Source organism: Neofelis nebulosa, chromosome 7 (genome assembly GCF_028018385.1).
Source record: "Neofelis nebulosa isolate mNeoNeb1 chromosome 7, mNeoNeb1.pri, whole genome shotgun sequence".
NCBI classification, from domain to species: domain Eukaryota; kingdom Metazoa; phylum Chordata; class Mammalia; order Carnivora; family Felidae; genus Neofelis; species Neofelis nebulosa.
This window is the reverse complement of record NC_080788.1, coordinates 49,576,401-49,600,603: the sequence shown is the minus strand read 5'-3', so window position 1 is coordinate 49,600,603 and position 24,203 is coordinate 49,576,401. Positions and strand designations below refer to the sequence as shown.

At 39.4% G+C, this 24,203-nt stretch overlaps 1 protein-coding gene and 1 long non-coding RNA gene across 6 annotated transcripts in view; one reads left to right on the top strand and one right to left on the bottom strand.

Moving 5' to 3' along the window:
- PYGO1 (pygopus family PHD finger 1) overlaps positions 1–8,515 on the bottom strand; it is a 31,345-nt gene extending 22,830 nt beyond the window's left edge. For 2 of the 5 annotated variants that reach the window (XM_058737652.1, XM_058737653.1), the window contains exon 1: positions 6,956–7,128. In XM_058737652.1, coding sequence (XP_058593635.1) covers positions 6,956–7,004 — 49 coding nt within the window. In that variant the 5' untranslated portion in view covers positions 7,005–7,128. Of the gene's footprint in view, positions 1–6,273; positions 6,348–6,583; positions 6,676–6,955 lie in introns of all 5 variants that reach the window. The other 3 variants (XM_058737655.1, XM_058737654.1, XM_058737656.1) reach the window with 3 other exon arrangements.
- A 16-nt stretch (positions 8,516–8,531) lies between these two features.
- LOC131516525 (uncharacterized) lies at positions 8,532–17,933 on the top strand. Its single transcript, XR_009264123.1, has 2 exons — positions 8,532–8,646; positions 17,363–17,933. It is a non-coding gene; the product is annotated as an uncharacterized LOC131516525 (long non-coding RNA).
- The last annotated feature ends 6,270 nt before the right edge of the window (positions 17,934–24,203 follow it).

Sequence of the window (24,203 nt, the reverse complement as noted above, 5' to 3'; positions counted from 1 at the left end):
CTTAGACCCCTTGAGTTGCCTGGAATAAGAGTGTTAAAGAGAGAATTATTTATCTTCCCAAGAGGTAACTCCTCCACACCTCTGGGGAAAGCAAACTAGGAAGACTAAATTGCCTGAATTTACTGAAACCTCTTTGTTAACATTTATCAAATTAGATTTCAGAAACATCTGTTGAGTTTATTTAAGTGTAGAAATAAAAACAGTAATTGCTCTCTATAAGGATCCCATAATCTAGAAGAAACAATTTTTCTTCCTTTTTTTGAAACTAAATGTAATGAGATAAATACTATGATACAGATGAGCACAGGATGTTGAAGGAACATAAGGAAGTCCCATATAATAATGACTGAAGGAGGAGTATCAGGAAAGACATCCTGGGAATTTTCTTTTTTCTTTTTTTTTTTTTTTTTAAATGTTTTTTTAAATTTATTTTTGAGACAGAGAGAGACAGAGCATGAGCGGGGAAGGGGCAGAGAGAGAGGGAGACACAGAATTTGAAGCAGGCTACAGGCTCTGAGCTGTCAGCACAGAGCCTGACCCGGGGCTCGAACTCACAGACTGTGAGATCATGACCTGTGCTTAAGTCGGATGCTTAACCAACGGAGCCACCCAGGCGCCCCCATCCAGGAGTTTTCAACAGAGCTGATGCCTTGAGGATGAGTATTCTATGAAAGGTGGGAAAAAGAGTGGGCAAGCCTAGCAGAAGGAACAGAATGTGCAAAGAAAGTTTTAAAGGCAAAAGAAACCATTACAACATCTACAGACCTGGAGCACAGGAGAGCATTTCATGGAATATGAAGGTTGGAGAATTAAGGGGTAGGCCTGGACCAAATAAAAAAGGGTCAATACAAGAAGGCTGGATTTTTATCCAGAGACAATGGGGAACCACTAAAGAATTTTACAGGAGCGCCTGCGTGGCTCAGTCGGTTGAGTCTAACATCTTGTGGTTTGTGGGTTTGAGCCCCGCATCGGGCTCTGTGCTGACAGCTAAGAGCCTGGAGCCTGTTTCAGATTCTGTGTCTCCCTATCTCTTTGCTCCTCCCCTACTCACACTTTGTCTCTGTCTCAAAAATAAATAAACATTAAAAAAATTAATAATTTTACAAAAAGAGTAACATGAATTGTGTTTTGGAGCACTATGGCAATGGAACACAGTGGGTAAGACTTTGAGCCCTGGAGGTCAGCTCTAGTTTTGCCACTTACTAGCTGGGTAAATTTGAATGTGTTACTTAACCTCTCTAAGCATCAGTTCCTCAACTATGAATGATGATAACATCTAACTCAAAGGGTTATTGAGAGGATTAAGTAAGATGATCAATTTAAACTAGTTAACAAACTGCTTGGTAAGTACTCAATAGATAGTAGTTATTTATCACCAGTGGTGATGTGGAAAATGGATTTAGAGGGACAAAACAGGAGGCCAGGAAACCAGTGAGAGCTGCTATGATAATAATCAAAGAGAGAAAATCTGAACTAAAGGAGTGGTTGTGGAAAGGTCAAAGAGATGGTGGATTCAAAACACAATAAGGACACAGATATTCTAGGACTTTGGGACAGTGCTGGGTGGGAGTGGAAGACGGGTTACTGAATAAATGATGTTCACCAAGATAGGGAATGCAGGAGAAAGAGAATACTGGACATCTCACAGATAGATACCTTTCAATCAACATGTTAAAAACAAAATTCATTTATCTCCCTCTCATAAATCCACTCCTTTTATATTATCTTTACGGTTTTTCTCTTCTACCTCTCAGGCTACTCCTTCACATTCTGCTTTTCAGGGTCCTTTTTTCCCTTTTGTCTCCTAAATATTAGCATTCCCCAAGTTGCTTTCCTCAGTGCTTTTCTCTTCTCTCTTTTTACTCTCTCGGGTGAGCTATCTATTCCCAAGGCATCAATTAGTATTCACTTGTTTACTGATAACTTCCAGATCTCTATTTCTGGCTCAGACCACTTCCCTCAGTTCCAAACCATGTATATCCACTGTGTACACTGAAACATCCTGGGGGCATACTCACTTTCCTGATAATCTGCGTGGCCCTTATATGTACCAATTAAAAAAACAAAACAACAAAATCCCCCCAAAATCTTTCTTTTAGACTTTCATTGGCTCTTCCCTTCCATTTTGTGAGTACATAAGTTATGTTTCTTCTCCAATCATAACCCAAACCCTCCATATATTCACTCAACATTTTTTTAGTAAAGTCTACTTTTGTACTTTCATGACATTTCTGTGCTATTATCCCAGCCTAAAACACATTCTAACCTCTCCAATGTCACTGCTAACTCAGGTTAAAAACATTTTATCTGGAATGAATGCCTTAACTTCCTTCTTCATCTCTAAATTTGTCTTTCTTCATTCTTTTTTTTTCTGTAAGACTCTTTATTTCAAATCCTGATGTTATTCCCCTTCTCTCAACTGCAGAGACCTGACTTATGAGAAGGAAGTCTTGTCTGTCTCATCCCCAGCTTCCCACATTGAGTGCCTAGCACATGATACATATTTAAAAACATGTACTGAATGCTTTATTAATGAATTGCCCTCTCTTCTGCTGTCTTTCAGCTTCTTCTCTCTCCCTTTACATTGGGTTCTTCTTTAAGTATACAAATATGCTTGGGCCTTTTTTCAAGGGAAATAAAAAGACACTTTCTCTTGACTTTCTCTCTCTCTAAGCTATTGGCTATGTCTTTCTGTTTACCACCTTCCTTAAGTCACATCTTTATCACTTAATTTTTACTACTTTAACATGTGGTTTTCTCTCAAAAGTGCCTTCTTAAAACCACTGCTGATTTTTTGGACCTTTTTCTAATCACCCATCTACTTTGCTGCTCTTTCTACATAACTTCCACAAGGGAATATTCACTGTTTCTTAGAACTCTTCTCCAGGAGGCATTCCTTGATTTCCTTAAAAAGGGTACATTATATGTTCCCTTATTTCCTGTAGATGATCACAGTACTTATGTTATTCCTAACTGACTACTACTTGTCAGTATCCTGGTCTGAAGATTTCCTGAAGACAGTGTTATGCCTTCTTAATATTCCCACTGTCTGGCACTATGACTGCTCTATAAATATTTGCTGAATACATGAATGGATGTTGTGATCAGATCCACCCCCAAGAGTTCTAAGAACACTGGATAATGGGAATGTTGGTTAAAAGTAACATTCTAAGAAAAAAAGGCAGTAAAGTATTATGAGGAGCTATAGACAATCAGAAAGCATAAAGATATGAGTTACTTCATGTATTCACTCATTCATTTATTTGGTATTTACTACAGGGAAAGCAAAGAAGGGAGAAACAGAAAGATAACCAAGATATTGTACCTATTTTCATGGATCTTTTTTCTTTATGTTTATTTTGAGAGAGAAAGAGAGAGTGAGAGAGCACGAGCAGGGGAGGGACAGAGAGAGAGGGAGACACAGAATCTGAAGCAGGCTCCAGGCTTTGAGCTATCAGCACAGAGCCTGACGTAGGGCTCAAACCCACAAGCTGTGAGATCATGACCTGAGACTAAGTTGGACGCTTAACCAACTGAGCCACCCAGGTGCCCCTCTTTTTTTTTTTTTTTCTTAAAGTTTGTTTATTTATTTTTTGAGAGAGAGCCAGCAGCATAAGCAGGGGAGGGGCAGAGAGAGAGAGAGAGAGAGAGAGAGAGAGGGAAAGAGAGAAGCCCAAGCAGGACTTGGGGCTCAATCCCAGGAACCTAATCCCATCAATAATTGTGAGATGACTTGAGCCAAAATCAAGACTCTTAACCAACTGAACCACCTAGGCGTCTCTCCTCGGGAATCTTTCTTATAATCAAGGGTTGAGGGCTGGGGGAAGGAAAGAACTGGTAAAAAATAGGAGTAAGACACCTTGCCACTAAATAGCAATTCTGAATCTAATATTAAAATATCAGGACCACATTTGTGTGAAAGACCATTTGTGTGAAAGACCACAAATTTGTGTGAAAGACCATTTGTGTGAAAGACCACAAATCAGCTTCCTCGGGTCCATTCACCTTTTCAATCTACGTCTAACAGCAGCAATTCTCAAACCTTAGTGGGCCTAAGGAACACCAGGGGATCTTGTTAAAGATACAGAAAAATTTCCCTGAAATCCTGATTCTGTGGAGCCAAAAACTTACACTTTTTTAATTAAAATTTTTAAATGTTCATTTATTTTTGAGAGAGAGAGAGAGTGTGAGCAGGGGAGGTGCAGAGAGAGAAGGAGACACAGAATCCGAAGCAGGCTCCAGGCTCCGAGCTGTCAGCACAGAGCCCGATGCAGGGCTTGAACTCATGGACCATTGAGATCATGACCTGAGCTGAAGTTGGATGCTCAACTGACTGAGCCACCCAGGCGCCCCCTAAAACTCACATTTTTAACAAGCATCCCAGGGGATATGATACTTTTGGTCTAAAGAATATAATACTGTAAAGTCCTTAGTCATTTATGTTGTCATAATTTTGCCACATCTGAGTTCCATCTATCATGTTATTTTCTTAATAATTTCTTCAAACTGAAACTCTGGTGTATGTATCTTAGCCTTATCCTAAATGAGAAGTTCTGTATCTTGTATTTTTTATAATACCCATGAAATAAATACGTAACTATTTAAAAGTCTGTCTGTATACATGAGTGGATGGGAAACAGTTTAAGAAGCACTGCTCACAGTTTATGTTCTGCAAAGACCACATCCTGCATGTAGTCTTAGGATATAAATTACAACAAAAAGTTTCAGGGCAGTGAAGTTCAGCAGAACTGGGCTTCAAAAGAGCTCACGTAGAAATTCTGGTACCTTTTATAAATTAATCCAAAAATGTTTTTAAAATGAATGTTATAGTCACTACAAAGTGACTTATTGTAAAAATCCCTCCTCATATTGACTTTTTATTTTAAAAAGTGCTTTGTCTTTTATTCTGGTACTTAACTCGCAGCATATTCCTGAGCTGACACCTGAGCCAACTCCCAACAGCTAAGGCACCAAACTTAAAACCAGTAGCTGGAACAAAATAAAGATGGATCTGTGTTCTTGACCCACAATAAAATACTCATCCATTTTATTTAAAATTACATCTGATTAAGACTGATAATTGAGTTCAAAGGTATAAACTTGAGAGCCCTCTTTCTTTTCCTTCAACCCCAAAGTCATTTATAATAAAAGGCAAAATAATATGGTAAAAGTATCAGAGGAATAATTGTATCTCAGAAAGGTCTATTCCTTAAAGTGTTTGGCCACTCAAAACCACAAACAGAAAAGAAAGCTGAAATAGAAAACCTTCACTCAATGAAAGATTGTGCTTATTAGGCCTTAAAAACAATATTCTGCTTTAAATTACATTTTTGCTTAAATGGCTAAGAAAATCAATCTTTACCTAAATATTCGAGTGATGTATTTTGGATACCACATTGGCACTGTGTCACAACCCAGTTCTAGATGTTTAATCTCTAGTCGCATGGAACAAAAACATAGATGAATGACTGTGGTTCTTGATCTCTACATCACTTAAGTCAACTGCAAAATTTACCTTACTACTTTATAAAGCACTGATTTATAAAGCACTTTAACATGTTTGGATGAAAGGACTATTACAATAGCCTCCTAACTAGCTTCCCTGCTTCAGCCCTTGTTCTCTACAGTCTATTCTCCACAGAGCAGCCAGAGAAACCTGTTGAAAACAAAAGTCAGATCACTCTTATCACCCTTTCTGCTCAGCTCATACTATTCACCCTTTGCTCACTCTCTGCCAGTTACCATAACTTCTTTGCTGTTGCTTGAATACATGAGGCAAATTCCAGACCCAGGGCCTTTGCACTTGCTGTTCTTTTTGCTGAGACTGCTCTTGCCACACATATCCATATGGCTCTGGTTTATCACTTCCTTTGGGTCCTGGTTCAAACATCACCTTCCACATGAGTCCACTTACACATAATTGATACCTCTCCACCCTCATATGGATTTTCTAACCACTTTACCTGCTTTGTTTTTCTCCAGAGCACTTACTATGTGGTATTTTATATCTCTATCTTTTGTTTATCATCTGTTTACCCCACAAGTGTGTGAGCCCCGGCTGGGTGAAGACTCTTTTTGCTTTGTTCACTGTTGCACCCCAGTGCCAAGAACAGAGCGTAGCACACAGTACGTGTTCAATAAATATTTGCTTAATGAACAAACAGGGCTATTTCAACTTTGGGACTTTCAGCCTTAACCCTATTTTGAGCTGGAAATCAGAGCTGCAGGATATCCCCCAAATTTCCCTCCGGCATTTGGCATCTGTGAACTTACACGCATTATCTTTTGTCTGGTACAGCGTTCCCTCCGATTTCTCTCAGATAGTAAGGCAGCACAAAATTTCCTAACTAGGGTGCAAGGAAGAAGCAAACCAATCACGTATAAAATTGATTTTAGGTGATTCGATTCTTACCCATAAGCCAATAAAGAAAATGCCTTTTGAATTTATATAGTGTCTCCTCTTAAACCCAAGAAAAATAAGCTGTATATTTGTTGCCTGTGAGGGTGGGAAGGGGGGCTGGGAGAGACGCGAAGGCCCGGTACACCTTCCTCAAAGCGTCAACTCTTGAGCAGTCTAACTTACTTTTTGGGGGGTGGGCATCGTCCGTGGTCTCTGCCAGGGGGTGGTTTCTTTCTCACCCTTCGAGGTGCCTATTGTGCTGTCTTGCGAATGAGCTGAGGTAGGAGAGCGGGGTACGGAGGGATGCTGAGTGCGGCTTCAACTGCCGCCTAACACAAAGTCGAGGAGGCGAGGGCTCCGCGCGGGTGTCTAGGGGCGAGCGGGCGCGGGGGCTAAGCGCCCGGAACCGCAGCCTCGGCCCCGGGGCGCAGGCGGGACGCGGGCGGCGCGGAGTTAGGCCCGGACAGAGCCCCGTGGCCTCCCAGCGGCCCGGCACGCGGCCCCCGCGCACCGCACTCACCCCGGTCCCCCCAATCCCGCGCCCTTCCCGGTTACCTCGAACTCTCTTCAGCGAAATGGGATCCTTCTCCTGTTCTGCTGACATTACAGACCGCAAAGCATGACTCCCCCCCAGGCCGCGGGAATTCGGTCTCTTTGATGCTGCGGCGGCGGCTCCTCCTCCTCCTCGCGGGGCCGCTGCGGCTGAGAGGCGAGCCTCCGAGCCGAGGCGCGGCCGAGGGCGGCGGGGACGCTGGCCGACTTTGCAAAGTTTGGGAGGAAGACGAGGCCTCCGGGCGGCCGGGCGGCGTGCGGGGGCTGGCGGGGCTCAGCGGCGGCGGCCGGGAGCGCGGCCTGGGGGCGCCCCCCCGCCCGGGGCCGGCATGTGCGGAGGACGAGTGCGCCGCCGCCGCCTCCTCCCACTCCTTCTTCTTCGCCGCCGCCGCCGCCTCGGGAGCCGCTGACAGGGGAGGCAGGAGGCGGGCGGCCGGGCCCTGGCGGCTCACTCACAGCGCCCTCTGAGGAGGAGGTCTGCGCTCTCGCCGCTCCCGAGTCGCAGACACAAAAGCCCCCAGCCTGGAGACGCCTGCAAAACCCGCTCTGGGGCGGGCGAGGGACGTGGCGCGGCCCCGCGGCTTCCCCGCCCTGAGCTCCCCAGCCCCGCGCGGGGACGGACTTCGGGGGGCGGGGGCCGCTGCCTGGTCCCGCGGCGCCTGCCGCCACCGCCGTCTCGCGCTCCGCCTCGGCCCAGCCCCCACGGCCCGCGCGCGCCTCTCGCTCCGCGCCGGGACTCGCGAGCCCGCGGTCCTCGCAGCCGGGGCGGGCAGTCGCGCGCCGAGGGGCCGCCCCGCCCAGCCCCGCGCCTGGCTTCCCCTGTCGCCCGCCAGGCCTGAGGACGCCCGGCTCTGCGGCCGGCGCGCCCCGGCCGAGCTTCTGCGAGGAAATGGCATCTCCGAACTTCGTCGGAGGCCACAGCGGGCATCTTGGCCTCGCAGCCAGGGATCTGAAAGAGGAACGTACGATCCGAGAAAACTTTATAAGCGGGAGCTGGAGAGTTCTCGGCCGGCTTGTGGAGACCCACATTCCCCGACTACGTGTCCGTGGTCTGGACACCTGTTTGTTGAATGCCCCAACTTCAAGTTTTAATGACTTGACTCTTCAAGAAAGAGCGTTGAGGAATTTCATACAGCCAAGGAGGGTGGGTAGGAGCGGAGAGAAGGCTGGACCTGATTTAGACGTTACATTTTAGGAGAAGGAGTCCTAGTGTGATTGTACTTTGGATTTGGTCACTGATTCCACATCCATCGGTTGGGCTGTGTGACCTGAGGCAACCTAGGCAACCTCTCTGAGTCTCAGACGTATGATCTTTAAAAGGCGGTGGGGCTGCATCTCTAACGTCTCATCTAGTTGTGATGTTCTTTGACTTTTACAAAACTGTTGTCGCTGTTCGTTGTTAGGTTTTACAGTTATCCTACTAAGGAGAATCTGTAGGCGCAGGCTTTGATCTTCAGTCAGTGAGACACTGGGTTTATTTTGATGTCATAATCACTGAAAAGCACTCATTAATCATGAGAGCTAACCACAAACAAAAGGAGTCTCATCCTTTTGAGACAAGACCCCTAAAAGTCACTCAACTGCACAAAGAATTTCAGAAAGAAGGTGTAAACATGAAGCTAATGTATAGTCTTAACAGCTGCATCATGGACAAGCACCATCGCCACAGATTCAGCTTTAAAAGACAGGATATGGTATGTGCAGGAGACAAAATTTACCCTTTCTCTAGTAAGTTTTGAGGAAAATTCGTAATTAGAAGATCCAAACTAGGATAGGCTGAGGAAAATTTTGTACAGAAGGCACATCTAAGGAGAAACTCACCATCCCCTCCCCCCAGCTGGAATGTAAGCTCCATGCAGACAGGAATTTTATCCACTTCACTACCGTATCCTCTGGTACCTGACAATGACTGGCAAGTGTTCAAAATTTTATTGTTGTTGAATGAATGCGTGCATGAATAGACAGACTGGAAGTGACCGTAGGATGATGGGATTGACAGAGTTTTGTTCAGTGTGATAAAGCCTAAGCTAGTTGTATGATAAAGCAAATTGGGTCTTACATTCTACCTTGTTGAGAGATGAGCTTTGGAAATATCAGTCAGTATGGAAATGTAGAATTTTTATTACATAAACCTTAGTGCAAGGAGAGTGGTTGAGCAAAATCATTGCTAAGAGATTTTGAATTCTTTATTGTAATTCCCTAAAGCTAGAGACTCAGAAATAGTATGTAAATCAAGAGAAGCAAATTGGCCTTTTTTAAAATGATTCATCAGAAATAAAAAGACCATTTTACTTGGCTATGGATTTTTACATCAATTTGACTTCCAAATTCCGACTACTTAGTTGTACATACTTGAATTACTTGGAGGGCATTCTGAAATTTCACATTCCCAAACCCCTCCCCAGATTTACTGAGTCAGAATTATTGGGAATGAGGTCTGGAAATCTGTCTTTAGATGCTCTCTTGGTGATTCTACAGCAATGAGAATTGCGCATTATATTCCATATGCCTCCAGTATGACAAAATTGCTAACAAAAATATTCCTTCACTTTGCTATTGTAGTCTTTATCCATGAGGCTTGGTTATGAATTCGAGTCGATCTTTACTCCCTCTTTCATACAGAGAGATGCAGGTAAATCTATTGTTGGTGGGCTTACCCCACTGTTTAAAAATACATGCTCAGTCATGCCTAAAACTCCGTAGAAATACATTTTAGGGTCAGCAAATTTTTTTCTGTGGAGGGCCAGATAATAAATATTATAGGTTTTTCAGGCCATGTGTTCTCTGTCACAACTATTCAACTCTGCCATTATAGGAGGAAATCAATCATAGGCAATATGTAAACAAGTGGGTATAGCTGTGTTACAATAAAACTTTATTTATAAAAACAGGCAGTGTGCTGAATTTGGTCCAGAGACTAATCTGCTGACTCCTAGACTAGAGGTTGGATCACAGAAAGGACTTTAGAGCTCAGGGACAGGCCTAGGCTGCAGATATAAATGAAGGAAGTATTACCTAAAAATGGATAAACTACCTAGGACTAATGAGAAATGAGAGTCAAGGACAGAATACAGGAAACCAGTGACATTTTAAAAGATGGGTAGAGATAGAGGAGTCTGTAAAGGAAATTGAGAGGGAATGGAAAAAAAAAAAGACAACAACCCAGGAATGTCAGGGCAATCAAGAAAAAAGAGAAAAATGATAACATGATCACATGCTGCAGAGAGAAGTACTCATTTCTGTCATCACCCATCCTTGGCCTGGAATGTACTAAACTCCTCCTCGTGTTGTTTTGACATATTTTGAAGTATTGAATTTATAGTTTATGCTTTAAATATATTACATCTCAAATTTTGTCTTTTTGTATTGTGGAAGGTAGCACAGTGAAACGTTTAAGTGTAAAGAATCTGATATGAGTTGGTTTAGATTTATATGCAAACTTTTTTTCAGAAAAAAAGAAAATATTCCTTTAAGTTCTATTTTTCAAGAATATAAAATCAAAGATCTATTTAAAATAGAATAGAAATAAAAATCAAAGCCAATTCTAGGTGTTTGGAAGTTTTGCAACATTGATTTGAGTCCTTTCATGATATTATTGCAAATGTGGTCAGCTTAGCAACCTCTATACATTAGTCAACCACATCTAGAAGCCCTTTGTAGACAAATATAGATGGGCCGTTAAAAGCTCAAAACTGGAGGGAATCACAACAGCAAACTTATGGGAATGGCTTTATGAGTCTGGATTCAATCAGGACACAGAAAACATACAGTAATTTGAATAGGGTAAGTTTAATACAAAGAATTATTAACTATAGCAGGAGATTGCTGTAGGGAGGGAATGGATACTTAGAAGCCAAAAAAAAAAAGGGGGGGGGTTGCTAAAGAATACGGGAAAAGCAGGAGCACTGGTCTGGCTCAGTTGGTAGAGTATATGACTCTTGATCTCAGGGTCCTGATTTCAAGCCTCATGGTGGGTGCAGAGATTACTTAAGTAATTTTTTTACAAATGGGAAAAGCAGATATGAGGAGGAGCCACTGCCCTTAAGGCTGAGACAGAGCACCCAAAGAAAAGGCGCCTCCCTTTCCAGACTGAGATTCTGACAATGTAGAGTACCAGAGGAAGCTGTTGGCCCTTGGGTGCTGCCTGCATTGCAAGAGCCTGGCCCTGGATAAGTTGCCAGCACTACAGAAGCTGGACATTGGAGAAGACATGGGTGCTGCAGGAGCCCACCAAGAGGAGCATCTGTAACAGGAAAAAAAAAAAAGCCCCTTCCTCCTGCAATATCCCTCCAGCACCCGCTACTGACAAAGTTTAACATCATTCCAACTGGTAAAGGAAAAATATATTTTTTTAATGTTTATTTATCTTTGAGGGACAGAGAGACAGAGCACGAGCAGGGGAGGGGCAGAGCGAGAGGGAGACACAGAATCCAAAGAAGGCTCCAGGCTCTGAGCTATCAGCACAGAGCCCGATGCAGAGCTTGAACTCAAGAACCATGAGATCATGACCTGAGCCGAAGCCAGACGCTTAACTGACTGAGCCACCCAGGTGTCCCTAAAAGAAAAATATTTAAAGAGTCCATCTTAATTTTTATGAAGGATAAATTGGGGTTGAGAGGCAATGAATTGATATTCACACAATGCTTGTGTGCACTTTAACCTAGGAAAGATCCCTAAGTGACCTCATATCAATAGCACCTCTGGTTCTGGAATATGCTCTATCAAAAAATGGTGCCTTCCAAATTTTTGCTATCTTGCTTTTTAAAAAAATTTTTAATGTTTAGTTTTGAGAGAGAGAGAGAAAGACAGAGTATGAGTTGGGGAGGGACAGAGAGAGAGGGAGACACAGAATCCGAAGCAGGCTCCAGGCTCCAAGCTGTCAGCACAGAGTCTGATGCGGGGCTTGAACTCCAGAACCAAGAGATCATGACCTGAGCTGAAGTTAGATGCTTAACTGACTGAGCCACCCAGGCATCCCGCTATCTTGTTTTAAATGTATATTTATTTTCAAGGCTGTGGAACATGGGGCAGAGTTTAGCTTCAAAACACCCTTGAAGTCATTCTCCTTAACCTCCTACATCCCATCCATAAATTTTATACATTTCATAAATTTTACCTCCTAAATATTTCTGAGATGTATTCTTTCTCTATTCCTGCTGCTACCAACCAATTCCAGCCATGATCATTTATCTCTGTTCTAGACTAATACACTAATCACATAGTAGTTTCTTCCACATTCACCTTAACCTACATTCAATCCATTTTCTACTCTGTAGACAGAGTGCTCCTTTTTATTTCGAATTTTAGACTCACAATAGGTACAGGGAAGGCCTGTGCATTCTTACCCTGGCCTCCCCCAATGTCAACATCATGTACAACTATAGTACAATATCAAAACCCAGAAATTGACATTGGTACAATCCATAGAGCTTACTTATATTTTACCAGTTATGCATGCACTGATGTGTGTATGTATGTTTGTGTGCATGTGTAGAGCTCTATGCAATTTTATCACATGTGTAGTCTTGTGTAACCACCACCACAATCAAGATATTTGATTATATCATCACCACAAGACTTCCTGATAGGAAGATTCCCTTGTATTATCCTTTTATGGCTATACCCACCCACTTCCCATCTCTAACTTATCAGTGGCAAGCACAAATCTATTCTGCATTTTTATAATTATGTTATTTCATGAAGGTCACACAAATGAAATCATGCAGTATGTATCATTTTGAGGTTTTTTTTTCCACACAACATAATTTCCTTGAATTTCATCCAAGATTGTGTGTGTTAATGTTTTGTTCCTTTTAACTACTTAGTGATATTCTATGGTATGGATATACCACAGTTAAAGCATTCACTCATTGAAAGACTGCATGGGTAATTTCTACTTTTTGGCTAATATGAATAAAACCATTATGAACATTAATGTACAAATTCCTGTGTGAAAATAAGTCTTCATTTTTCTGGGATAAATGCCCAAGAATGCAATCGCTGGGTCGTATGGTTAGTCCATTTTTAGTTTGAAAGTAACTGCCAAACTATTTTCCAGAGTGTGGAGTGCTCTTTTTAAAACACAGAAATCATCCTGTCATCACTTTACATTAAACTCCTCAATGGCTTCCCACCGCTATTATAATTAAGACTAGATTTATTTTTTTTAAAGATGAACTATAAGGCTTATATAATATGATTTCCACTGATTTCTCCAGCCTCATCCTGTACCACTCCCCTTGCTTTTGAAACTCCCTGGCCTTTTAAAAATTTCCTTCAACATTCTTCTGCCACAGGGGCTTTGCAAATGTTTCCTCTTTGGAGAATGCTTTTCTCTCTGGTCCTAGTCCAATGAACTCCAACTCTACTTTTTTTTCCCTTGAAGTATTTATCTCCTCATTGAAGCCTTCTTATAACCTACCTCAGGTTCTGTTTTTTCATGTTCCTTTCCTTCAACACTTCTCTCAGTCTGAAATTACATATTAATTTCTGTGAATACCTGATTAAATTTTATCTTCATCTCTAGACTCTGAAATTCATCAGAGCCAGGGTTATGTTGATTTTTCTTATTATTGTCTAGCACGTATCAGGTGCTCAATAAGAATTTTTTTAAGTTTATTTATTGATTTTGAGAGAAAGAGAGAGAGTCAGAGAGGGAGGGAGAAAGAGAGAATCCCAAGCAAGCTCCACGCTGTTAGCACAGAGCCTGATGCAGGGCTCCATCCCATAAACCGTAGCTGAAATCAAGAGTCAGATGCTTAATGGACTGAGCCACCCAGGCACCCCAGTTAACATTATTTTTTGAATGAATGAGTGAACAACATACTAGCAAAGAATTCAATGTCAAAGCCTTAACATTCCATAATTTTGTTTATCCGTTATCTATTTAAGATGTATTAGCTACTCTAAAGCTGGTAGAAAGAAAGATAATTAACTACTCATGTTCAGGGTGGTCTGCTAAGCAATAGATTCCATTAACCAAATTTCAGATCCATATACAGTTTACATTAATACATTCTGAAATATATGTTACTTCAACTAAGATTTATTTCCAAATATTTTTATTGGATAAATATTATTGAAAAATTTTAAAAAATGATTAATAGGGCATTTGTAATTCTTTAAAAATATTAAGGAGGCTTGCAAGTCAAGAAAGGAACAAATGTCTATGTAGGCCTCCAGCTTGATCCTTGTTTGTCGTATGAACCTGACAAGCCTTTTGCAAACAACACCCAAAGACTTCAATTTAACATAACCATCCCAAGAAGGTCCGTGGTACCTTTCCCGGGGCAGACTGGTTAAAAACGTTCCGGTTACATAGAGGTGCCTCCAGTCAGGCACCTGTTTTTGATCTTTGATTTTAAAGGCAGTTAATCACATGCTTCTTATGTGACAGCTGATGAAACCAATATGGCAAAGTAATGTGGGATTTTTGCCTTGTTTTGCTCTGTTTCTTACAGCAATGGGAAAAGAGGCAGATTTTTTTCAGGATGTAAATACTGCCAACATAGGCAGACTGCAACACTGTGGGTGCTTGAGAAATTTTTTAAGAGCATGTGGGAATGAGCAATATATGTGCATACTCGTGAATGAAACACAGCAAAGCAGGACTACCTAAGAAGCATGACAAATCTTGGTGTTAAAACAACAAACTGTAAATATGTAACAATTGGCATTTTATGAAATATCTTTTAAAAGACAGAAAATGTGCCAATTTTAAGCCTTTTTGTTTTGTATGTGTGTTTGGAAGGAAAGAGTGGGAAAAAGAAGGCAAGGTAATGACAACTTTGTGCAATAACCTTCCTTGGAGTCCCCCCATTTCTTTGTACATTCACATTTTTTATGGAGACACAATTTACATGTTATAAAATTCACTGTTGTAACATGTACAATTCAGTGTATAGTATTTTATTCACTTTTTAGTGTATTTTCGTATATTCACAGAGTTGTGCAACCATCACCACTATTTAAATTCAGAACATTTTATCACCCCAAAAGGAAGAAACTTATTCAATGGATTGCAATATTATTCATTTTTCCATTTTTGACACTCAGTTTGTCCCAGATTTGGCTATGAAGAGCCTTTCAGCTGATTCCTGTGGTCTTTTGAACATATCTCATAATTCTTTGTGCACTTCCTTAGTTTCTGACACAAGATGTTCTAGAATCCAGTACTGTCTCTGCCCCAGCCCTGAAATTAGCAGTTTTCCCCCAAGAAGGCTTGATCCCTTTTAGTGGGGAATGATATTTAGAAAACAAACTCTGAGTACTTTGTTTGCTATTGCTACTAAATTGTCACTGATTATAGGTTATTTTTTTTGGGGGGGGGAGAATGCAATGTCATATAGCTCAACTATATACATTAAATCATGAATGCATATCAATATACATAGATACCTCTAATTCTGAGTCAATTTAATGTGGTTTTCCTCTCTTTGTATTTTTCTTCTCCTACAGTGAGAACCCTGGTTCCCTGAGTTCCCATATTTATTAGGGCTTTTATTACAAAATAAGCAAAATGTAATAGACACTTCTCTAAAGAAGACATCCAGATGGCCAACAGGCTCATGAAAAGATGCTCAACGTCACTCCTCATCAGGGAAATACAAATCAAAACCACACTGAGATATCACCTCACGCCAGTCAGAGTGGCTAAAATGAACAAATCAGGAGACTATAGATGCTGGAGAGGATGTGGAGAAACGGGAACCCTCTTGCACTGTTGGTGGGAATGCAAACTGGTGCAGCCACTCTGGAAAACAGTGTGGAGGTTCCTCAAAAAATTAAAAATAGATCTACCCTATGACCCAGCAGTAGCACTGCTAGGAATTTACCCAAGGGATAGAGGAGTACTGATGCATAGGGGCACTTGTACCCCAATGTTTATAGTAGCACTTTCAACAATAGCCAAATTATGGAAAGAGCCTAAATGTCTATCAACTGATGAATGGATAAAGAAGTTGTGGTTTATATACACAATGGAATACTACTTGGCAATGAGAAAGAATGAAATATGGCCTTTTGCAGCAACGTGGATGGAACTGGAGAGTGTGATGCTAAGTGAAATAAGCCATACAGAGAAAGACAGATACCATATGTTTTCACTCTTACGTGGATCCTGAGAAACTTAACAGAAGACCATGGGGGAGGGGAAAGGGAAAAAAAAGTTAGAGAGGGAGGGAGGCAAACCATAAGAGACTCTTAAAAACTGAGAATAAACTGAGGGTTGATGGGGAGGTGGGAGGGATGGGAAAGTGGGTGATGGGCATTGAGGAGGGCACCTGTTGGGATGAGCACTGGGTGTTGTATGGAAACCAATTTGACAATAAATTTCATATTTAAAAAACCCAAAAAACAAAATAATCAAAATGTGAAAGCACAGTTTTCATTTATAATTTCAAAATTATATTGACACACACAAATTACAAACACATGAACTCATGTATACATGTACAGACAACTTGAGAGTGTATCATCTTTCATTACAATGAATTTTAGCCCTCTTTCCCCAAGATGCAAACCTCACTAATTATCACTCTACTATTATATTATGGCTTCATTTTTTTGGATGGTAAAATTACTTTGCTTTTGAAGGGTTATAAATTAAAATGTAAATTATGGCTTATAATTAGTTAATACCTAATACAATAGATATTGTAGATAGCTCTTATAAGGCTTGGTTGGAGGGAATTGAGATAAAGAAGGTTGAGACAGAGAGAGGTAAGGATTGAAGGAAGTCAGGGAGGGTTGAATAATACAAAAAGTTAAAATTTTCTAATTTTCAATTTTCTTTTATGTATGTATTGATCTCAGCATGAATATATGTGTAAACATATGTAGGCAGTATGTATAGTGGTTAACCTTTCGGATTCTTGGATCCAGCCGCCTGATCTCAAATACTGCTTCAATGTATATTAGCTGTATAATGTTGGGAAAGTACTTGGCCTCTCTGTGCCTCAGTGTCCTCATCTGCAACAGAGGGACAATAATAAGGTTGTGAGGATTAAATGAATTAATGTACATAAAGTGCTTAGAATAGTGCCTGGTACATAGTAAGGGCTATGTAAATGCTTGTTATTATTATTGTATTTAGTCTCTATTTTCTTACAAAAATAGAATCAACTTATACATACCTGTTATGTGAACTTGATTATATTATATATGTTTATTTCCACATCTATGAATAAAGATCTGCCCTATTCTTTGCCATGGCATCATCATATTCCATTATATAGATATACTGTAATTTAATTTTTCAGTCTCTATTGATGAGACAGGATGTTTCCATTTTTCCTATTATAAACTGTGCTAAACATTCTTGTACATAAATTTTATTTTCTTGCCAAACTGCCCTGTAAAAAGTTAACTTATATATCCTTCAGTAACTTGTTTTTATTTCCTTCTTCCTAGGGGTCAGTGGTTTTCAATGTTTTTTCTGCTTCCATCCCATCCATAGCCACCGAGAGCATGTCCTGTCATCCAGAATATTTTGCATTAAATGATTCGTAGCAGTTCAATGGTGCAGCAGAGATGCAGAAGCTGCAATTTGTGTCTCGGTGGACTTCCTCCTTCTGTCTTTCCCTTCCTTCTTTCTTTCCTTCCTTTCTCCTCAGAGTAATAGAACTCTGTGTTTAGCTGGGAAGATGTCTGCCTAGAATGAAGACTCTATTTTCTAGGGTGTCTTGCAGAAAGGTGCAACAGTTGACTAAGATCTGAGCAATGAGATGCAAGTGTCCTTAAAAGTAGGAGCCGTTCCCTTCTTTCCTGTTATGTCAGCTGCAACAGGATGTGAATGTAATAATGGTGCTCCAGCAGCCACATATGACCGTAAATGAACTCAAAATGGAATCCATGCATACATGGAGTAAAAAGATAAAGAAAGCCTGCAACCCTAACACTGTTGAATCCCTAACCAGCCTTGCAATGATCACTTCCAGTCTTCCTGACAAGAGAGAAATAAACTTCTGTTTTCTTCAAGTCACTGCTATTTTCAGTTTATCTCTTTCTTCTTGTGAAACTGAATCTTAATAAAGGGTTATATGAGAATCTTGGGGTTGAGGGTTTGAAGGGAAGGTGTTTAGGAACTTGAAAAAGCCTCTTTAGATAAAAATCCCTGATACAGGTCTTGCATATGTCTTTTGCATGTTTTTTTAAATTCTGAGTTTTTAAAAAAAGTTTATTTTTGAGAGAAAGGGAAAGAGAGAGTATGGGGGAGGGGCAGAGAGAGAGGGAGAACCCCAAGCGAGCTGTGCACTGTCCGTGCAGGCCTGATGCTGGACTCAGTCCTAAGAACAGTGAGATAATGACCTGAGCCGAAATTAAGAGTAGGACGCTTAACCGACTGAGCCACCCAGGCACACCTGTTTTTTGTTTTGTTTTGTTTTTGGTAAACTTCATGCCCAGTGCAGAGCTCAAGGCAAGGCTTGAACTCACGACCCTGAGATCAAGACCTGAGCTGAGATCGACAGTCGGAGGCTTAATCCACTAAGCCACCTAGGCACCCCTAAAATTCTGTTTTTAATACTTGTTTGCTGCCCTTGTAAACTGGAACATTTAAACATTGTATATTTAAATGGATTCTTGCCTTGTTCAAGCAATAATTTTTATAAATAAAAAAAGGAAGCTACTAAATCTAACATTTGTAAATTTTAAATTTATTGAAATTACTTGGTGCTTTTGGCAAAATTGGGTGTCTATATATAGGAATCTGGTTTTCTAATACACTGTCTTGATTGTGGTTTTATAGTAAATCTCGGTTTATGGTGGTATGAATAGTTGTTTTTTTACCTGCTAGATAATACTCAACAATTTAACCAAACAATAGTTTATTTAAGTTGTTCTCCTGAGGGACAGGTTATTTCTACATTTTTACCATTATGAATAGTTCTGCCAGGAACAATTTTGTGTTTGTTTTTTGTGCACATTTTTGTGCACATTTGTGCAAGTTTTTTTTTTTTTCTAGAATAGGTGCCTAACAATACAATTGCTAGAAGTTGCCAAAATGCTGTTCAAAGTAATTTCATCAGTTTATATCCTCCTAGAAGAGTATAAGGGATCCGAGAGCTTCCCATCCTTGCCAAGTTATTATTGTCAGCCTTTTCTCATGTATGTCAATATCATGGGTGTGAAGAGTTATTTCATTATTTTAGATGCATTTCTCTAATTACCAAATGGTTTGTAAGCCATTCGGATTTCCTTTTCTGTGAATTGTCTATTTAGATACCCACGCCCATCTTTCCATTGTGTGGCTTGAAGTTTTCTTATTGCTTTTTTTGAAATTCTTTCTATGTCTGGATACCAAAACTGTGAGGTTGATATTTGCGCATAGCTTCTTCCAGTACACAGTTTGCTTTTAATTGTGTTTAGGCTATCTTTAGTCATGGAGAGGCTATAAATTTTAATGTAGTTGAATTGTCCATCTTTCAGTTATAGTTTTTGCTTTTAGTTAAGCACATTTTTAAAATACATTTGCCTATCTTGATATAAAAATTTATTTTCTTCTAAAGTTTAACAATTTAGCTGTACTTTTCACAATCTGGTCTTTAAGGCTTTTCCCATTTCTGGTATAAGGTAAGCTTCTACTAATATTATCTTTTCCATATGGAAATTTCTGTGAGAAACCATATTAAGATTTTTCATTTGAACTGCCTTAAATATATAGATTTATTAGGAAGTATTGACATTTTAAAGATAGTGAATATTCCTATCCATAAACATGTCCTATCTCCTTCTTTAAATAGGTGTTCAAGCATGTCCTTCAATAGAGTTTTGTAATTTTCTCCATGAAAGTGTTATACATATTTGGTATGTTATGTATTTTTTTTTAAAGTTTATTTTTTTTGAGAGAGAAGAGAGTGTGAGTGGGAGGGGGCGGAGAGAGAGGGAGAGAGAGAAAGAGAATTCCAAGAGAATTCCATGGGCCCCCTTATGTTATATTCTTAATCCTTAATTTTTGTTGATATAGTAAATTATACTTTTCTTTAAACTTACATGTTCTAGGGGCGCCGAGGTGGCTCAGTCAGTTGAACATCTGACTTCAGCTCAGTTCATGATCTCATGGCTTGTGAATTTGAGGCCTGCACTTTGGATCTTCTGTCTCCTCCTCTCTCTGCGCCTTCCCCACTCGTGCTTTCTCTCTCAAAAATAAACATTCATTTATTATATACTATAATTTATATATAAGTATAAATGAACACTTAAAAAATTACATGTTCTATGGGCGCGTGGGTGGCTCAGTCAGTTGTGCACCCAACTCTTAAAAAAATTTTTTTTTAATGTTTATTTTTGAGAAACAGAGTGTGAGTGGGGAAGGAGCAGAGAAAGAGGGAGACACAGAATCCAAAGCAGGTTCAAAGCTCCAAGCTGTCAGCACAGAGCCTGACATGGGGCTTGAACTCACAAACTGCAAGATCATGACCTGAGCTGAAGTCAGACACTTAACTGACTGAGCCACCCTGGTGCCCCCGGTGGCTCACTTTTTATTTTGGCTCAGGTCATGATCTCAGATTGTGGGATCAAGCCCCACACCAGGCTCTCTGACAACTCGGGGCCTGCTGGGGATTCTCCTTCTCTCTTTCTCAAAAAAAAAACAACCAAAACATATTTTTTAAAATAAAATAAAATAAAGCTACATGTTCTAGGGGTTTGTTGTTGATATTTAGAAACTCATTTGCACTTTGTATTTTGATCTTATACCCATCAATCTTACTTAACTCCTCTATTTGGACTAATAGTTTGTTTATAGATTTTTCTTGGATTTCCTATGTAGGTGATCACATCATATACACATAATGAGTTTTGTTTCTTCCTTTGCAATCCTACCTACCAACCCATGTGATGTTGTCTAGCTATTATAGTACATTGTTAAATAGAAGTGGTAATGTTTTCAAGGTTCGTCAATGTTGTAGCATGTGTCAGAACTCCATTCTTCTTTTATGACTGAAAAATACTCCATTGTATAAATACACCACATTTTATTTATCTGTAGATGGACATAGGTTGTTTCCAACTTTTGGTTATTGTGAATAATGCTGTCAATAAAAATTGGTGTACAAGTATCTGTTTCAGTCCTTGTTTTCATTCTTTTAGGTATACATCTGGCAGTGAAATTCCTGCTCATATGGTAATTCTATGTTTAGCTTTTTTGAGGAAGCTGAACCATTTTCCAAAGTGGTTGCACCATTTTATGTTCTGACTAGCAGTGTATGAGGGTTCCAATTTCTCCATATCTTTGTCGGTATTTATTTCCTTAAAATTTTTATTATAGCTATCCAAGTAGGATTGAAGTGGTATTTCATTGTGCTTTTGATTTGCATTTCTCCATTGACTAAGGATGTTGAGCATCTTTTCATATGCTTGTTGGCCATTTGCACATTCCTTTGGAGAAATGTCAACTCCTTTGCCAATGTTTAAGTTGGATTGTTGGTCTTTTTATTGTTGTATTTTAGAAGGTCTTTATATTTTTGCTTTATACAGTCAATGCTGATTTAGATTTATCCACATTTCTCTATGTCTTTGCTCATCATGGCTTTTTGGTAAAAACAGCTTTATTGAGGTATAATTCATATACCATATAACATACCCATTTGAAGGGTACGATTCAATGGTTTTTAGTATATTCACACAGTGGTACAACCACCATCACAATAATTTTAGAATATTTTTGTCGCCCCAAAAAGAAACCCTATTCCCACCATCAGTCATGTCCCATTTTCTACAACCTCCAGTCCTGTGCAACCACTAATACATTTTTGTCTCTATTGATTTACCTATTTTGAACATTCCATATAAATGGAATCACACAATATGTGTGTGATTCCAATATGTGGATTCCAATCCACAATATGTGGGTTTTTTGACTAGCTTCTTTCACTTAGCATGCTTTCAAAATTTATCCTTGTTGTAGGATTTATCAGTACTTCATTCCTTTTTTTAAGTTTATTAGTTTATTTATTCATTTATTTTGGTGGGGGGGAGGCAGAGAGAGAGGGAGAGAGAATCCCAAGCAGACTCTATGCTGCCAACACACAGCCTGACACAGGGCTTGAACCCACAAACTATGAAATCATGACCTAAGCTGAAATCAAGAGTTGGACTGACTGAGCCACACAGGCACTCCAGGACTTCATGCCTTTTTATTGCTGAGTAACAGTTCATTGAATTGATACATCACAATCCATTTATTTATTCATCAGTTGATAGACATTTGGGTTGTTTCCACTTTTTGGCTGTTATGAATAATGCTGCTATGAATGTCTGTACAAGCTTTTGTATTTCCATTTCTATTGGGTATTTCTAGGAGTGAGAATTCTGGGTTAAATGACAACTCATTGTTTAACTGCTAAACTATTTTTCATGATGGCTGCATCATTTTACATATTTACCAGCAGTTATAAGTATTCTAATTTCTCCACATCCATGCCAAAACTTGTTATTATCTGTCATTTTGATTATAACCATCCTAGTAGATATGGGATAATACCTCATTGTCTTTTTGATTTGTATTTCCAGCTCATCATTGCTTCTTGTTTCTCATATCTTCCTTGTGGATTATATTTCTTTCTTTCTGAAGTATATACTTTACTATTATTAAGCAAGGGTGGTTAAATTCAATCTTCATCTAGAATTATGTTTATTTACCTTTAAGTGATAGTTTATCTGGGTATAGAACTCCATATTGTAGTTATTTTTCTTTGTAATGTTTTGAAGATACTGTACCGCCATCTTCTTGTTTCTTTTATTGTCACTGAGAAATTCTTTCACTGCAATCTGTATCATCTTCCCCCCACCACCTGCCTTTAAGTTCTTCTCTGTATCTTTGTTGTTCTGCAGTTTCACTAAAATGCATTGGTATGGATTTATTTTTATGCTTCTAGATTGAGATTTGTACTTCTTGAATCTGATGATTTCATAAATTACTAATTTTCTCTTTGAATATTGCTTACCCTTCATTCTCTTTAGTCTTTCATTTTAAAGTGGCTATCAGATGTATGTTGGATCTTCTATGTTTACCTGTGTTTTATATTTCTGTTCATCTCTCTGTGCTGCATCCTGGAAAATTTCCTTACATCTACCTTCCAGTTTTAGGCTATTCTTTCACTGTATTTTATGCTGTTTAACATATTTTCAAAAATTCAATGACTGTACCTTTTTATTTCTAGAAATTCTATTCATTTTCTAATATATTTTTTCTGTTATTTCTAGATTTTTAGTGGATTTTCAATATTTCTTAACCTTTTTAAATAAGAAAAAAAAACAAAAACAATTTTTAAAAGGAAAAACCATTAACTATTTATTGTTTTTCTAATCACAAAAGTAAATCCAACAACACACTTGTGGATGATGGAGATCATGAAAATCCCTTCATGCTCCTACTGGTAGGTGCTTACTGTAACATCTGGCTATTTTCCTCCAGCCTTTTGAGGCATATACCAACAAACTGTTATTTATAAAAATGGGCTTATTCTGAAATATCATTGCATACCTTCATATTTCTTATCTTGTTATATATAGATGTGCCTCTTGTCAAATGGCTGCAGAGTATTTTCATAGTATGGATGTACTATATTTTATTTGAACATTATTGAGGAACATTTAGGCCCTTTTCAGAATTCTTTTTTACTCTTATCAGCCATGTTGCTATGAGAATCCTTGAGTGTTTATATGAATGCCTGTGCTATCATTTCTGTAGGAGGAGCTCGAAGTGGGATTACTAGTTTTTGGGGTGTATGCATTTAAAACACCATTTAATACTGCCAAACTACTCTTTCAAAGGTGCAGCCAAGTCACCCTCCCTCCAATGGCTAATGAGTGCTCATTTTCCCACATCCTTGCCATCACTGGTTGTTAACAAACATTTTAGTTTTCCCAATCTGATGGGCAAACATGTTTTTAGTGTCATTTTTAATTGCATTTCCGTCATTGCTGGTGACACAGAACACCTTTTTATTGGCTAGTTTAGTTCCTTCTCTGTGGATTTCTAATCCACTGCCAAATTTTCTCTTCATTTGTCCTTTTTCTTACTGATTTACAGCGTCGTTTTGTATATTAGTGATATTTTCTTCCAGTGTCTCACTGGCCTTTTAACTTTGTTTATAGTTGTCTTTTACTGTACAGATGTTTTACATATAAAAAACAGAAACTTTAACCTGAACTAGAACTGTATCTATTTGGATGAGCCCTTAGCTTTTAGGCTACCTACTATTTAGTTCCTGAGGTGATCAGCCATCTGCTGGAAAGGGGAAGTTGTTAT